The 17,533-nt window shown below is 48.3% G+C and overlaps 1 protein-coding gene across 2 annotated transcripts in view; it reads left to right on the top strand.

Moving 5' to 3' along the window:
• Window positions 1-17,533, top strand: part of Gfra2 (GDNF family receptor alpha 2) — a 92,878-nt gene that overhangs the window by 24,394 nt on the left and 50,951 nt on the right. For both annotated transcript variants that reach the window (XM_057786065.1, XM_057786064.1), the window contains one exon: window positions 12,820-13,174. In XM_057786065.1, the coding sequence (XP_057642048.1) occupies window positions 12,820-13,174 (355 nt within the window). The remainder of the gene's footprint in view (window positions 1-12,819; window positions 13,175-17,533) is intronic.

The raw sequence follows: 17,533 nt of genomic DNA, 5'->3' as shown, positions 1-17,533 counted from the left end.
GCTTTTACAGGACATTTTAGGCGTGAGTACAGGCATTTAAAGCCAGATCGGTCATTTTGGATGGTGTGTCTCTGAGTGACACTAAGCTGCTGGGCAGCATGGAGATGGAAGGAAGCTTTGCTTCCCTGAGATTATTAGTGTGTCAGAAGAAGGACTGATGAGGTGATGTGTTTGCCTGGAGGCCAGGAAGTTAAGCCTGTAAGAGGAATGTTTGAGGATGGGGTGGGTTGGTAGAAGGCTGGTCAGGGCAGTGGTTAAGTCTCAGGGAGGGTGACAGATTTTGCTAGTAGTAGGAATTCCTGAGGGAAAGCTGGGGAGGTGGAGAGAAATTTATCCAAGGCTGGGATGCTGGTACAGACCCAGTGAAAGCAAGGCTGGGGCCATGACTGTGGCAATAGGCAGCAGGGGAGAGGGAATGGTCACGGAGGCAGGAAGATTAGGTTGTAAAGACCATTTCTGTGGGGGAGAGGACCCAAGATGGCGTGGGAAGAGATGACTAGCCAAAGGAGGAGTCACTCTTAAAAGAATTGGGGCATTGATAGGTGACAGCCCCACTGAGGAATGGGGGCAGGAGATTGGCGATATGACCTTCACAGGATGACAGATGCCATAGAAATGTGAAAAGGAGAAAAGAGGACCTCCTTTTCTACCTTGGACTCAGAGGTTAATCTGCACCCCAGCTGACCAGTGGCCTTTTCTTCCATGATTAGTGTGTTAAATGAGGAAGTCGCTGGTTTTGACAAATGTTTTTATTTATCTACTCTTAATGCTTTGAATTATTGGAAAAATTTATTTTAGAGATTCGTGTTGAATGGTTTCCATGGCTTTTGAGTGTTTTGCAAATGTGCTTGGTAACTGTATTTTAAGATGTATTCAGTGTATTTTAGAAGCTAAGGGTTGTAAGTTGATGTATGTTTCCTGTGGTGAGAAAAGTCTATTTCATAATCAGTAAACAAAGTTTTAGTTAACAGATTGGGGCCTCATGTCAGCATCCATTAATCACAAGAAGAAATGCCGAAGGTCAATCCTACCAATATAAAATACCTCAATTTCAGCTTTTATAAACACAGAGCTGAGACTGATATGCCTCTGTTGTATATATGAAAGCCCCATGTCCCAGAAGTATATTTCAAAGATACAGAGACCTCAAATATGACTTAAAAAGTCCCTTTGCAAGGGAAAACACTTAAAATTTAAATTTCCAGAACCATAAGATCCAGACTAATCTGGCCTTTGAGAAATTTGAGAATAAATTTTAATTGTGGTTAAAAATTGTCAAACTATAACAAGGTATTCAAAAGCATTCAGATTGACTCTTGTTGATTTCTACTGCATTTTGTCTTCCATCAGGTTGACTTCGGGTGGGTTAACATGCATTCAAAATGTCTGCTTCCTCTAAAGAGCACCTGTGGTTTTGTGCTGGGGTTACTAGATTGGACTCGGACTTCCTGGGCCTGTCTGGGTAGGGCAGTGCTCTGGGCATGTAGGGTAGTGGGAGATGAAGATTCGGGTCCTCTTGGTTCTCTGGGTTTTGAGTGACAGCAGAGGGGAATGGGAGGTGGAGTGTTGGCATAGCCCTGTGATCTCTTGGGGGCAACTAAGGTACCATTTTCTGTAGATTGATTAGGAGCTTCAGGGGTGGGGGCTGGATTTGAGAAGGGGTCTGAGGCTCTGCTTTGTCAGATTTCCATGGAGATCACCTCTTGTTCATAGAGGTAGAGACCGAAGGGCCCTTTTCCTATGAATATAGTGTATAAAGGCAGGAGCACGTGGATCTGGCTTTTTCTGTCAACAGGTGTGATGGATGTTGCAGAGATGGAGAGATGGGAAGAGGCACTTTCCAGCTGGGAAGTCTTATTTTTAGGCAGACCTTTGTTGTTTATATACTACGAATTAGAGACTCGAAGGGACATTGGCAATGAACTTTGCAATACTATCAGAAAACGCTAGAGGCAGCTGACTATTGAAGAAAAACTCATTTAGTTCAGTGTTTGGGAAGATCAGGGACCAAGGCTTGAGAGGGCACAACAGAATGGGGGGGTCATGTATAGAACAAATGGTTACCTCTTGGACCTGAAAAGAGAGGCCAAACTCAGGCTTTTAAGACAATTCTCCCTCTCCATAGAACCACCATTCCATAAGTGCTGCCTTCCGGGAGCATGCACCCAATGATGAAGAGACCTCCTGCAACCCCACCTTCAAAGGTTCTGCCATCTGCCAGTAGCTAGGGATTAACCAAAATTTCCATCAATGGGCTCTTGTGGGGGCATGCGACTTACATCCAAGCCCCAGTGGGTATTTTCGTCTTCATCATCCTGCCTCACCCTGGATGTCACTTGTATACATACAGTGTGAGCACTGTGGCCCCATCTTGCACATGAGACAAATGAAGCCCAAAGAAGTTCCTATAACCTCTGTGCACTTGGTATGCTAGGCAGTCGCCCATCCCTCGATGGTTCTACCTCCCAAGCCACTGCGAGGTCAGAGGACCCACTCTTAACAATAACCAGAAGCAGAGGACGGAACCTAGGAGACAAGAGGAATTTTTTTTTGTTTGTCTTTGATTCTGATCTCCTCTGCTCTAGAATGTGAGCTTCAGACAACTCGGAGTCTTCTCAAGTTTGTTAATTAGTGCTATTGCCTCCCCAGCAGCCCTTGACTGGGGCTGGAAGAGAGTTCAGAGATTGCTGGTTGCAAAACTGAAGCTACAGTTGGGTGGCCTCTTGAGGGCAAAAGGCGATAGGTCACAGCATGGGCTCCCCACTTCTGTCTCTTCTCCTGCCCTTCCTTTTCCCTCTCTGTCTTCCAGTCATCCACCCTGCCTTGGCAGAGTTTGTTTATTCTTTTTCTCATTGTTAGCATACCCCTAACTGCTTGCAGTCTGTTGACCACCCGGTTGACTCTCCTTTCCTTTCACGAAACTCTTGACTTCATGACACCAGATTCTCGTGATTTCCTCCAACTCAAGTTCCATTGCTTCTCAGTCTGTACTACACACTGGCACCCATAGTTCTGGCCCATCCTGGGACCTTTTCATCTCTATTCTCAAGTTCAGCCTAGGCAGTCTTGTTGAGTTGGGTGGCCACTCATGTGAGTTATGACATGGCTAGCTCGGTGTCTCTAGCCCAGATGGCTCTCTGATTGTCTGTCTTGCCACCATCTCCTTTTGGCTACTTATGAATTCTCTCATACCAACAAAGTTTCATCCTAAAAATACCCAAATAATTCTAGTCTCCTCTTTCCTCCTTAGTATTCTCTGTCAGTTCTCTGTCAATCAGCACCATCTACCTGATAGATGAAACTCTAGTCTTCTGCAATTCTCTCTCCTTCCACTCAGAATCCAGCCAATCCTGCTATGCTATTCTCCATTTAATGTGCCAAATAAAAATAGGCTACAATGATACCTGCCCAAGCCTTCACCTCTCTGACCTCCTATGGAAACACTCCTCTCCACTTTAGCCCATTTCTCCCATCTCCTTTCTCAGTATACCAACCTTCCATGTATTGATGAAGAAGCTATTGTGTCTCCTTTTTCCCTCCTCCAAGTACTTTTCATTTTAGTGTTAAAACCTAAAATTTTAGCTGGGCAGTGGTGGCACATGCCTTTAATTCCAGTACTCAGGAGGCAGAGGTAGGAGAAACTCTGTGAGTTCAAGGCCAGCCTGGTGTACAAAGTGAGTTTCAGTACAGGCTCCTAAGATACATAGAGAAACCCTGTCTCGAAAAACCAAACCAAACCAAACCAAACCACTACCACCAGCAGCTGTAGCAGCAGCAACAACAAAAAAAAACCCCTAAAGTCTTTACCCTCCTCTACAAGGCCCTCACTGCCCCCCTCCAAATTATTTTCCCTCTAATATTTTCCTTGTTCAAGAAGCTTCAGCCACCCCATTCTTTTCATTTCTTCTTCTTCTTCTTCTTCTTCTTCTTCTTCTTCTTCTTCTTCTTCTTCTTCTTCTTCTTCTTCTTCTTCTTCTTCTTCTTCTTCTTCTTCTCCTTCTCCTTCTCCTCCTCCTCCTCCTCCTCCTCCTCCTCCTCCTCCTCCTCCTCCTCCTCCTCCTCCTTCTCCTTCTTCTTCTTCTTCCTTCTTCTTCTTCCCCTCCTCCTCCTCCTTTTTTTTTTTTTTTGGATTGGGAACATGCCAAACCATGCCTCTCTCCAGGCCTTTGCACGTGACCTCCCTGTTGCTCATAATCCTCTGACCTTGGATTTTTGTATGTGATCTACTCCTGCTCATTGTTCTCAAATTGATATCACCTCCTGGCAGACACTCTGCATCTCCTCTCCCCATCATTCTTTTCTGATTTTCTTATTTCCTTCATCACATGTCTCAACCCTTTAAATCTTTTTATGTATATGTGTTTTATTACCAGGTTTTCTGTTACTGGCGTGAAAGCCCCTGGAAAACAGGACTCCATGTTTCTAGGCCGTTCTAGTCAGTTCTTGAAAATATTTGTTGGTTGGTTTCTGTTTGACTGACTGCTAACTGCCAGGCCCTAGTGCTGTTGGCAGAGAGCCTTTGTGTGCACACATGTACAGATGAGGTTGGGGGGCAAGTGACCCACGGGCAAGAAGGGAAGGTTCCTGGCAAGAAGGGAGGTTGAGGTCCCTGGGTCCCTGTGCCTTGTGAGAATCTCAGAAGGCTGAAACTCTTATTTCTGCCTATTTGTTTGTGATTGGAAAGTATACCTTGATGATACAGAGGAGATAGAAGGACAAAAGATGCCTGAGAATCGCACTTAGGTGAAACAGAGCTACCTTCTGCTCAGGTGGAACTGGTCCGTGGAGAGCTAGGTGTACTAGGTGTGTGTGTCTGTGAGTCCATGGATGTGGTCACTAGCAGCACTTGGGGCTTGTTTCTAGGTGTTGGGTTCAAACTTTGGAAGGAAGCTTAGAATCATAGGGTAGTTGCAAAATCCAAGTACCAGCCACAGAGCCTGTAACTCGGTGGGCCTCGTGGATGCCTGAGATTATGAAGTTTGAGCATCTCTGCTCACAGCTAGTCTCCTGCCTCTGAGTGCATACACAGTAAAGTTGGAATTTGAGATGGATATGACACACAATTGATAAACAAATTGAGCGTAGTGGCTTTAATGTGTCAGATTCAGAACTAATGAGATGCTCTCATGTGAGACCTATCTATGAAAGAACTGAAAGGTTTAGAGATTGAATTAGTTAAGGAAAAACCTAAAATTTCACTAAATAATTAAGGGAGTTAGTCTAATAGTTCAGCATTTAATCCCAACCGTGTGGGAGGCTGAAGCAGGAGGATCACATGTTCAAAGGCTCTTTGGACCATCGAATGAGTTCAAGGCTAGTGAGTAACCTAGTAAAAAAGGCTGGGGAACTAGCACAGTGGTAGAATATGCAATTAGTCCACAGTACCACACACACACACACACACACACACACACACAATATTAAGTAGAAGTGACCTAAATATGGTGGGTCATGCTTGGGTGACTGTTTGGCAAACTCAGCTCTGTTAAATGCAGAACAGCTGTTCAGGGAATATCAGATTGAAGGGTGCCATACCTGGGAACAGCCTGGTGCTGAGGATAGACCATTGACTCAGGGGGGTGCTTCTGGTAAGAAGAGAGAACTGACTCCCCAGGGTGTAGGAGGCTGGTGTAGACCTTTTGTGGTGAGGCCGCTACCCCTCTTCAGCCAACTGTGTCCCCATTTTCTTGGCTTACACCGAGGGACAAGGGAAGGGATAAAGAAGCCAAGATGTATCTCTGGGAGCTGGAGCTGCTGATAGGAGAGATTCCCTGAGGTTTGGACAGTGCCAAGTGCCATTGAATCCTGCCTCCCTCTCCCCTGGGCAGCTGTTTGCCGTTCACAATTTCACCCATCTTTGGTTCTCTCTCTACAGGCCTAGAGGACCCTCATAGGGCCTCAGTGGCAACATCTGTCAGGGATAGGCAGTCCTGGGTCTTCAGCTCCCGAGTCTCTGTTGAGGTCTGTGTGGTCTCAGCTATATGCACAGGAAGTAAATAGGGATTGGGAGGGCCTAAGCTTCCAGAATCTTCATCCCTGTCTGCTATACGGTTTTATTTTGGAGCTGTAGGCTGAGGAGGTTGAGGGATCCTGGGGATAGAAATCTGTGTCTGGAATCTCCACTGTCTTACTTTCCAGGCGTTAGGAGCGAGGCTTTGGGGTAGGATGAAATGAGGCAGGCCAGAAAGGGGCACCCTGTGCCCCAAACCTGTTACCTAGGCTTGCCTGCACCTGGATGTATGCTGAGCCCCTGACCTGCTCAAGTGGGCAGCTAGGCCAGTTCTGAGGAGCTGGCTTTCTCCACAATGAAGCACCCTACCATCTGCCCCCCTGCAGACACAGAAGGGGTATATTCCATAATGGAGCACCCCACCATCTGTTCCCCTGCAGACACAGAAGGAGTATCTTCCACAATGGAGCACCCACCATCTGCCCCCCTGCAGACACAGAAGGGGTATCTTCCACAGTGGAGCACCCCACCATCTGCCCCTGCCCTACCCCCTGCAGACACAGAAGGGGTATCTTCACAGTGGAGCACCCCTGCAGACACAGAAGGGGTATTTTTCACAATGGAGCACCCACCATCTGCCCCCCTGCAGACACAGAAGGGATATCTTCCACATTGGAGCACCCCACCATCTGCCCCTACCCCTTGCAGACACAGAGGGGGTATCTTTCACATGGAGCACTCCTGCAGACACAGAAGGGGTATCTTTTACAATGGAGCACCCCTGCAGACACAGAAGGGGTATCTTCCACATGGAGCACCCCTGCAGACACAGAAGGGGTGTCTTCCACATGGAGCACCCCTGCAGACACAGAAGGGGTGTCTTCCACATGGAGCACCCCTGCAGACACAGAAGGGGTATCTTCCACATGGAGCACCCCACCATCTGCCCCCACCCCTTGCAGACACAGAGGGGTATCTTTCACATGGAGCACTCCTGCAGACATAGAAGGGGTATCTTCCACAATGAAGCCCCACCATCTGCCCCCCTGCAGACACAGAAGGGGTATCTTTCACAATGGAGCACCCACCATCTGCCCCCTGCAGACACAGAAGGGGTATCTTCTACAATGGAGCACCCCTGCAGAGACAGAAGGGGTGTCTTCCACATGGAGCACCCCTGCAGACACAGAAGGGGTGTCTTCCCAGTATTCAGGCAGTTGTTCACACTGCTGCATTTCTTGATTTTTTTTTCTTCTAGGAAATTTACCAAGTTGAGACCCAGGGGTTTACATGTCCCACCTCATAGCAAACATTTTCACTATTCAAGCTCCAAATGGAAGCCACTGGGGCTATAATTACACCGGCATTAGCTATGAACACTGCTGCGAGGAGGGGAGCAGAGCACCTGGGGGAACCTGGATGCAGCCGCAGGCCTAAATTAGCTGTTGCTCTGCTTGTGGTTGTCAACTGCTCCTCTGCAGAGACCACCCCTCCCCGCTCCCCCCCCCACCCCCCCCCCCCGGCCCCAGGCCACTCACTCTTTGCTCCTGCCAGCCAGCCGGCATCTGACAAGTACAGGAAGGACTGTCTGGTCTGGGAGAACAGCCCCACAGAGGCAGGCCGCATCAGCCTTCATGCTGACAGGCATCCTTGGGTCCTCGCACGGCCTGCTGAATGGTGGAACGGCATCTCACAGGATTGCTGCCAAGGTCAAGGCTCCAGCATGGCCAAGTTAACCGCCCAGCACTCCCTCTTGCTTCCTTGCTCTTTCTCCATTCTAGGCATGATTTTCTTCGTGTTCTTCTCAGCCATTGTTGACTGCCCCCTCTGCCTAGGACCCCCTTTCCTACCTCCCCAGACTCACTTTATCAGTTCTAGCAAAGAAATTATTGTGTCCATGTCCCCCAACTCTAGACAGGTCTTTTCCTCTCTGCACCCTGAACTCGTCCAGGAGAGCTCAGTATTAGCATTTGCACAGATGGGCAGCTCTTCTATCTCCAACTGGCTCAGCAAGGTGGCAGCCTAGTGGCTGGGGTAGTGCATATGTGTGCATATCCAACGTGTGTATGCATGCATGAATCTATTTAAATTTGTATGTGTTGTATGTGTGTGTGTGGTGTGTATGCTCCTCCGTGTGCGTGTGAGTGCTCCAAGTCCATGTGAAGGCCAGATCAGCATCAAGAATCTTCTTCAATCACTTCTCTACTTTTCTTTTTAAAAACAGGGTCTCTGCTTGGCCCTGGAGCTTATTAAGTGGCTAGGTTGGCTGGACAGTGTGCTTCAGGGATCCTGTGCTCACTAATTCTCCCAACACTGGAGTTAATAGATGTACCACTAGCCTGGCTTTTGCTTGCGTGCTCTCTCTCTCTCTCTCTCTCTCTCTCTCTCTCTCTCTCTCTCTCTCTCCCTCTCTCTCTCCCCTCCTTTTTCCCTCCTTTTCCCCTCCCTCCCTCCCTCCCTCCCTCCCTCCCTCCCTCCCTCCCTCCCTCCCTCCCTCCCTCCCTCCCTCCCTCCCTTCCTTCCTTCCTTGTGGGCCCTGGGCATCCAAACTCAGGCCCTTATGCTTACGTAGTAGATGCTTTACCTACTGAGCCTTCACCTTAGTTAAAAGCTGTTTATTGAGAAAAGATTAGGAAAATAAATCTTGATTCTTTTCTGCCTTAATTTCAACTCAACCTGTTTTTTTCTCTCTCTTTTCTTTTGTCTTATCTTTTCTCTTTCCTTCTCTCCCTTATGGAGACAGGGTCCCCCCCCCCAACCCATGAGGGCATGGAACTCACTATGTAGCTGAGCTTGACCTTGCACTCATGAATCCTCCTGCCTCAGCCTCCTGGGGGTTAGGACTGTAGAAGTGAGCTGTCATATCCTGCTCCAATTCCCATTTGAAAGAGAGCCAATGTTTCACACTCACAGCCTGATTGAAGGAAGATGGAAGCTTCCTGTCCACTGGGTGCTTCCCCACCCACCCTCCCTACTGCTAATACCCTACTCTGGTGCTGCTTTGTTACAGGTTTGTGTTAGAATAGTGATACACTGTTACTACCCAGAGCTTATAGCTGCTGGTGTAAGGATCCGCTCTTGGTTTACTCCTTGGGCTTTGGATACACGCATATTACCTGCTGCCCATTACAGTATCATTTAGAATATTTCACCACCTTGAAGATACCCCACGTTTTGCCTTCTCTTCCCTCCCTCCCCCACCCAGATTCTGATAGCCTCTGATCTTTTACCATCTCTATTGTTTTCCCTCTTCCCAAATGTCATGTACTCAGCATCTTATGTCCTGCAGCTTTCGTGAGTTTCTCATGGTGTGACAGCTCATTTCCTTTTATCACCAAATAATTTTCTGTTGCCTATACTCCCTTCCTCTTTATTTCGCTACAAAGAGAGGGACATTGCTCTTCCCAGTGTTACAAGGTTGCTCCTGGCAAAGCAGTGTAAAGTGAGTGGTTCACTTCTGGTCTCGTCTATTGCTGCCTTCTGATCCCTTCTTGCCTAGGCCACCATTAATATTTGAATAAATGTAACCTTGTCCATGGTTACTTGGTTTGTGGCAATTCTGCTTCATTCAAAATATAAGCAAACTTGCAAGCATTTTTTATAAACCAAAATTGTTATTGTAACATTTATTCTTTTCTTTATATGGAATATACTTACTGAGTATTCATGCATCAAACTTTTGGTCCACGGAGGATAACATGACCTCTGCCTTATTTTAATATAAAATATACATGGTGGCTGTTGCTGATGTGTGCTGTGTAAACACAGACCGTTTGGGGGGGTAGATGCAGGACTGGGGGTGCTATGTGCCAGGAGGCAAGAACTCACAGATCAGCTATCTGATTAGTATGGCTCTATGAGTATAGCTCATATATTAGTATAGCTCAGAGCAGAGAGCTATCTGATTAGTATGGCTCTATGAGCATTGGGGAAAGAGGAGAGCCTTGCAGTCCAGGGACACACCAAGTACAGAGGCTCCAAGACCAGGCTGCCATTGGTCTGCCCCAGGAAGATCAAGGTAGCTAGTACTGAAGTTGAGTGACCAAAAGGAAGGAGCAGGGGCAGCAAGGCCAGACAGAACAGAACAGTGCTGCTTAAAAGTAATGCAACACACCATGCAAATGGAATTCTAAATGTTTTGGCGGCCACATCAAAAGGAAAAAAGATAGATGAAGTTAATTTTGATACGATGTTTAATACTTCATGTCTAAAATATTATCCCAACATGCGATTAAAGCAAAGAAATTATCAGTGAGTTGCTGTTTAGCTTAATAACCTTTTAGCATCTGGGATGTGTTTCCTAAACTTTCCAGTTCAATGGCCAGTGGTTACCATGTTGGACAATGCAAACACAGAGCCTTGTAGCTCATGCTGAAGTCACTGAGTGAAGCCAGTGGATGTCTTGGAACCCTAGAGGGACACACCTTTGTGCCTTAGGTTCTTGAAATTCATGCCAGTTTCCGTGATGAGAGAAGATCATTGTGGGGTGCTATGAAAGTTGGGGGACAGGGCATGGTGATGACCTTGGGGGAAGGTGGTTGTAAGGCAGTGAGAAGTGGTGTATTCTGGGTATGTTTTGAAGGTGGATTTCCTGGTTTTCCTGATGTAGTTGTGAAGGAGAGAGGAGTCAGGGACTGGGTGAGGACTGTGGCTTGAGCTGCTTTGGCGTGGCTGTTTTCAGAAGGATACAGGTGACTGTTATCTGAGCCATGGGACAAAGGGGGGATGGGTTTGACACAAGAGTGTTGGGTTTTCAGGTAGTTTTGTTGAGTAGAGGTGAACAGATGAATCTGGGGTTTGCAAGAGAGGTCTCAGGATGTGGAAGGAAGCTGACTGACAGTGTTTAATGACATGAGATAAAATGATAGCCCCAACTGTCTGGAGAGGAGGGCTGGGCCCTGGGGAGCACAGACAAGGACCAACAAAGCAACCTGAGCAGCGAGTTATTAGGAAGGATAGAATGAAGACAAGCGAGGAAGGAGATTTCAGGCAGAAGTGAAAAAGCTGCTGGGCACAGGGTTGCTGGTATGCCAGCTGGAAAGGCTGGGTCTGCGGGTTCCTATCCATGCTGTGGGAGCTGCCAGGCTGGTGTGGGTCTGAGAGAAAATGCAAGGAGAGCCAGACACAGATGGGGTGAGACAGCTAGTTTTCGCTTTAAAGGGGAACAGAAAATGGGGTGACATTAAGGGAACCACATGACCACTAGGAGACCCCCAAATTAAAGACAGCCAGTCATAAAGTCAATGGGAATATTCTAGAAGATAGAACCAATTCATGATGCAAAGAAAGTTATGAGCTATTTCTCATGCTAACAAAGATGCTTTGTGGCAGGTACTGTTTTGCAAACAAGGAAACTGAGGCAAAGAATTGTTTGCTCTGATGCGTAGCTGAGCCAGGGCGTGAAGGCGGGCTCTGTTTTACAAGGCTTAGTTTTGTCCTGGTTCTGCCTCTTGGTTTCCTGGCTGGATTAGTCAGCTCTTTAGTTGGGACTTCTTAATACTTTAATGTATTGAGTGCCCATCATGGTGCCCAGCAGAGGTAGGACTTTATAGGTATTTAATGACCCAGCAATCAGAGGACCAGGCACTGCACATGCAAATGCCAAGTCACCACGCTTATCTGTAGCGGGGTCAGGCTTCTGCCAGCCTAGTTTTGAGTCTTCCCTACCCTATGGCAGGTTCTTGTATAGACAGACACACTGGCAACAGAACATGGCAGGGCAGAAGAACTTGCCTCTGGTCTAGGCTGATTATTCTCCAGGCACGTGATGGTGCCGAGCAATTGGCTTCTGCCTCTAGTTTTCTGTCAAGGTTCAGGATGGCTGTGGCAGTCCCGTATCCACCCAGGATTCATTCCTGTAAAACACAGGTTGGGTTGGGTTGGGTTGGGTGACGGCTCATCTGATTGGTCCCAGAAGATCTCAGATGGGCATATTGGGGGTCCTGCCCCTCTTTCTGCCTGTCACCAAGTTGGACAAGAGGGTCTTCCTAGGTGGATGGTGAGTGGTTGAGTCAGATTGTTTCTCTGCCAGGCATCCTCTTGGTACAACAGAGATCTGTGAGGTTGGGACAGCCATCACGGAGTAGCCTTGCTATTCCTGGGAGTCCTGCTGTGTACCTCAGACATCTCCCCCACTGTATTAAACAGAAAGCCACAATAGTATGGCAAGAGACTCAGCCCATCTGGCTCGTGGTTGGTTTTACACCCAACAGTGTCAGAGTTGAAGCTGGGACAGTCTGCCCTTCACACTTAGCGGACTTGTGTGCTTCCTTGTAGGCGGCAGTGGCAACCACACCCTTCTGGACACAGAAGAACAGTTTTGGTGGTTACAAGGGTAGGGGTGAGGAGGGCAGCCAGGATGTTTTCTGAATCTTTGTTGACAGAACTCAGTGATGAGTATTCCCCACTCCAAATGCCAGTGGTGCCACTTCTTCAAAGTTCCACTGAGCTGTGCTGCTGGAGGACTGGCAGGGGCCCCTGCTTATGTGACTCTGAGCCAGACACATTATTTCCTGCCCTAGTAGACAGGGCCATGAATGACCCACTTCTAAGCATCTGAAGCTGGGGTTAGTCTAAGACGTTGGGATGAGTCTCCTTCTGAACTACTCCTTGCATGTATAGGGTACCCCTTTCCTGGAGCTGTCTCCTACAGTGTACCCCTTTCCTGGAACTGTCTCCTGTACTTTGGGCACCTGCATATTAACATCTTTAATACTCACTACAGCCATACATTCTTGGAAATGATCTTTATTCCAAGACCAGGAGACTGAGGCAAGGAGCCTGCCTATGGTACCAGTCTTGAGTGTCCACACATGCCTTCCCGCTGTGGCCGTATGTGCGTCTGACTAGTGTTCTCCTTCCTCCTCCAGGGACAGGGGCAGACCCGGTGGTCAGTGCCAAGAGCAATCACTGCTTGGATGCCGCCAAGGCCTGCAACCTGAACGATAACTGCAAGAAGCTTCGCTCCTCCTACATCTCCATCTGCAACCGCGAGATCTCGTCCACCGAACGCTGCAACCGCCGCAAGTGCCACAAGGCCCTCCGCCAGTTCTTTGACCGCGTGCCCAGCGAGTATACCTACCGCATGCTCTTCTGCTCCTGTCAGGACCAGGCATGCGCTGAGCGCCGCCGGCAGACCATTCTGCCCAGCTGCTCCTATGAGGACAAGGAGAAGCCCAACTGCCTGGACCTGCGCACCCTGTGCCGTATAGACCACCTATGCCGGTAAGAACTGCTGAAGCTCTGGCTGTTGACTGGGGTGCTCGCGTGGTTGGGCCGTATTTTAGGGTCACTTGAATGGTGATAATGAACGAACCCTGCAGAAGGTGTTGAGAAGGCTAAAACTGGTTGGTCATAGGTGAAATCAGTTGTCACCTATTCATGTCATTCATTCCGCCACTCATCTGTCCGTCTATAACATTCATTCATCTGTCCGTCACCCAGCTCTTCCATTCAATGTGAGTTTATTATTTGTCTACACTGTGTGCAGCTTCATGCTGGGTACTTCAAGGGATTCCAGAACTAACTACCCCAGGAACTTACAGTTTTAAGTCATGGATTTCTAACAGGAGAATGGGACCTTTAGAGGTTTTTGCTCCACTTTTAAGGGAAGCCCGTGCCCATGTCCCAACAGCGGAATGTGATCTAAGAGCCAGATCGCTACAGACTGAGAGCAAAGCCAAGCTAGTGTTCAGTGAGGACTGCGTTCTGGAGGCTGATAGTACTGGGTTCAAATCCTGTGTGGCCTTAAGTCAGTTTTTAAGATTTCCCGTGTTATCATGGCTTCATCTGTGAACAAGGGATACATAATATCCTGGCACTGGTGTGTACATAATTACATATCCAAGCCTTAAGCACAGAGCCTGGCATGTAGCTAATATCTTTAATAGGTATAGCCTAATTATTAGGTATGGGTTTTCAAAATTTGGTTATAGCTGGTTGAAATTCGCTTTTTATTTTTTTGGCGTTTGTTGTGTTTTTCCTGTCAGCGAAGTATTGATTTATTGAGCCATGTCATGTGGGGTGCTCGCTTCTCAGTCCTGGCCATGGAGGGGAGAACACACTGCTCTCAACAGGGCCCACATTCCACAGGAGGGAGATGTGGTCCCAATTCAGTGGAGCGTGGCTGGGGCTTGCAGAGAAGGGAGCCCAGGGGAGGGCTGTCTGACAAAGTCTGGGAGTCCTGAGGGGGATCATTGTGTTGATGGAGCCTGAGGACTGAGGAGGAGAAGGCCCAGGGGTGAGTCTGTCAGGAGAAACTTGAAGGAGAGCGTGGGCTGATGGGGAACTTAGAGGTGGGTGTTGGGAGACCGCTGGAGAAGGGAAGGTTGTGATTGTCTTAACTGTCTACTGTTTCTGGACACTGTCTAGAGGCTTCATGCTTGTAACCTATTAACCCTGAAGAAAATCTCTGAGGTAGGCAGGCCCTGTTGTCAACTTTGAAGGGGAAGAAGCAGACTGAGGAAGTCTCTTGCCCAAGGTCACAGGACACACACACTTTATAGCTGGGACTGTGTAGTTCTCTTTCTTACCACTATGACTGCACAGCCCGAATGACAGCAGGCATATCACCCTGAACTAAGGGAATGGCTGTAGGGATGAAGAAAAGGGTTTTTTTTTTCTGTTTGTTTGTTTTTTTATTTTTTCACTGAAGATGGTAGTAGACTTGACCAGAGTGGTGTCTGTCTGTCTGTCTGAAAGTCTCCTGGAGGCAAGAATAATTCTGCACCTCTTCCTGAATTCAGAGTGTGGCCTTGGGGAACACTCAGCAACACACTAATTGGATGGATGTGTGCTTGGCAATTGCTCGTTTCCTAGTTGAATAACCATGAGTCAATGGAATTATTCTGTGGGGGTGGCATTGGACGTGCAGTTTCTGAGGGACCAGAGTGACCATTATGGTAGCATCTGGGGTGCTTGCCCTGGCGATTCCGGAGCTCAGTCAGGAAGCTGGAGAGAAGGGATGGATATAGGTGTTCTTGAGGACTTGGTTATGATCAAAGTCCAGTCATGTACTGTGGAGGGTTGATGGAGCCCATGAGGGAGTCCAGGCTGGAGGTGAATGGGACATCATCAGTGTCAGGGAGTAAGTGGGGCCATTGGTGTGGGACTCAGGGCTGTCTCTACTGGAAATGCCCATGCACATGTAAGAGAAGGACCGAAACAATACAGCAGAAGACAGGGACGCAGAGGAGGTTACTGGAAAACCAGGAAGTAGCAACTCAGAATCCAGAAGAAAGGGAGTTCAAGAGGGAGGGATCTGCCTCAATACATATGTGCATGTATGCATGCTCGTGTCTGTGTGTGCTGAAAGCCCATGGCTGTTGCCCAGCTTTCCAGTCTTCTAGCTCCCAGTTGCTGAGGAGATAGAAGAGGCACCGGGTTCAAGCTGTTTTCTACAGAAGGCTGCAGGGCCGAGGCTAGAGCCTTCAGGAGAACATAGGACAGAAGACAGCTTTTATATTTTTTTTGACCCTGGGGTGTTGGGCCTGTGTGCAGCTGGACTGGGAGGCTCCACTTTTGTTTGGTTTGGAAAACAAGCTCTTACAGTGTTTAGAGAAGGGATTGAGCGTTGAGCTAGCTACAGGACTCGGGAAAGCCTTGCAAAGAAATAGACTTTTGAGTCTGCTTTTTAAAAAAACTGTACATTAGATATAACAGATGAAGGAATTTGAAATAGGCCTGTGTCTACTATAATAGAGGGGTTGGTGGTGGCAACCGAGGGCCCTACAAGGAAGGAGCAAGCAAAAGCCTTGACTGTATGGACTGGCAGAGCTCCGAGCAGTGAACCAGGTTCATCCAGAAAGCCAGCAGGCTGCAGGTGCCTATGTAGGTATTTGGAGTCCAACTACTCAGACATCTGAGTTAGGAGCCTTCAGCAGATAAGATTTTGTGCGTACTTGTCAGTATGGTTCTGAGGAAGGATGGGTGGCCTATAGGACTTGTGCCTCTGGTGGTTGAAGTCATGTGTGAGTTGGAGGACCATGAAGTATTTTGATGACTTTGTCATCAAAGAAACAGAAAGATTGTTTGCTTATTTTCCTGGAGTTGGGCAGTCGTGATCAGGGGAATTATGGGGTAGGCGGCACATGGTGGAATCAGAACAGATCTTTAAACGCCAGTAGGCATTTTGAAGGTCCAGGTAGAGGCCTCTGAGGAATAGAGGACTGACTAAGAAAATGAGCCCCTTGCGTTTGTGAACTTCAGGGACTGCAAAGCAGGGGTCTGTAGACAACACCACCTCGGGATTGGGGCTGTGGCTCAGTTTGTCAGGTAGGAAGTTCGTGATGGCTCATGATGAGGCTACGTGAGTGCCTTTGTCCACCAGGACATCCCTGATCCATCTTCACTTGGCTCCTGTCTTACTCACCACACCCTCCAGGGTACAGATGCAACAGGGCATCCCAGAGAAAGAAGGGCAGGCATGAGGAAAGAGCCTGCATCTAGGATGAGTCTGTCACAGCACAGCCAGATTCCTGCAGGGGCCTTGGCTCTTGACTCAGCTGAAGCTTTACGTGTGCTGGAGAGAACCCAGAGATGGAAATGCAGAGTGACAGGCAGGTGGTGGATGGAGTGGGTGGGACTCCAAGCTGGAGACCTGCGTGTGGTCTCCTGAATGGCCTCCTAGTGGGCTATGTCCTTCCCTGGGCCCTTGGTTTCTACACTGAACAAGCAAAGATACTTATCCAAGGCATCTTTTGGGATCTTTTCTCATTGTCCAGATGTGTGGCCTGGAGTCTTTCCAGGTGGTTTCCAGGATCCTTCCTGTTGCTCCCGGGGCCAGTCTCAAAGGGTTTTCTTTGAAGGATCTTCCCAGGATGACCTAGAAGAAAAAGAGGGACTATCTTTTGTCTAGTGCCCACAGCTCTGACCTTTGACCTATGCATCAGTGCCCAGCAGTTCCTGATGGCTCTGACCTCTGACCCATGCAGTGGTCCCTGGTAGTCTTGTTGGTGCTAATCTCAGTTCTGTGAGGTCAAAGATGGCTTGAAAGGGCAACTGGAGAATGTCAAACTGGGCTTGACTCTCGCTGTGCCCAGGAAGGAACAGAGGACCCTCTCTCTTTTGGGTGTGCCAATAAAGTGGGTTAGATGGGGGTAAGGGGGAAACCTCTCTGGGGGATGATTCTTTGGAAACTGAGCTCTCATCCTTAGGAATCCCCTACAGCCCCCCATATGCTCTGTTTCTATAGCATCCAGTCCTGCCTCATCCACTAGCCTTCCTTCTATGGAGGGGATCCATGCATCCCTAGGCTTCTTCCTGAATCAATCCTGGCCCAGGAATGCTGGAGTTGGAGCAGCTTTGCCGAAGCCTAGGTGGCATGACACGGGAGCTGGTCCTCTGATGTGCTGGGAGGCTGGCTCAGGAACAGCCTTGCACTCTACCAGTGTGATGTACAGCAGATTCTGCTGTGTCGTCTTTTTAAGTGGCTACCAATGCGGGCTTCCCTTGACCTAGCATTTGTAGAAGCACTGGTTAACTGGGATATCTGCAAGTTGGGCCTGGGAGTTATGGGAACCTCTTCCGAATCCTTCACTGCTCTCTGGATCAGGGCCAGACGGAGCTTCTGGGAGTGGAAACGTT

This window comes from Chionomys nivalis, chromosome 12 (genome assembly GCF_950005125.1).
Source record: "Chionomys nivalis chromosome 12, mChiNiv1.1, whole genome shotgun sequence".
Classification (NCBI taxonomy): domain Eukaryota; kingdom Metazoa; phylum Chordata; class Mammalia; order Rodentia; family Cricetidae; genus Chionomys; species Chionomys nivalis.
This window is presented reverse-complemented; position numbering and strand designations above follow the sequence as displayed.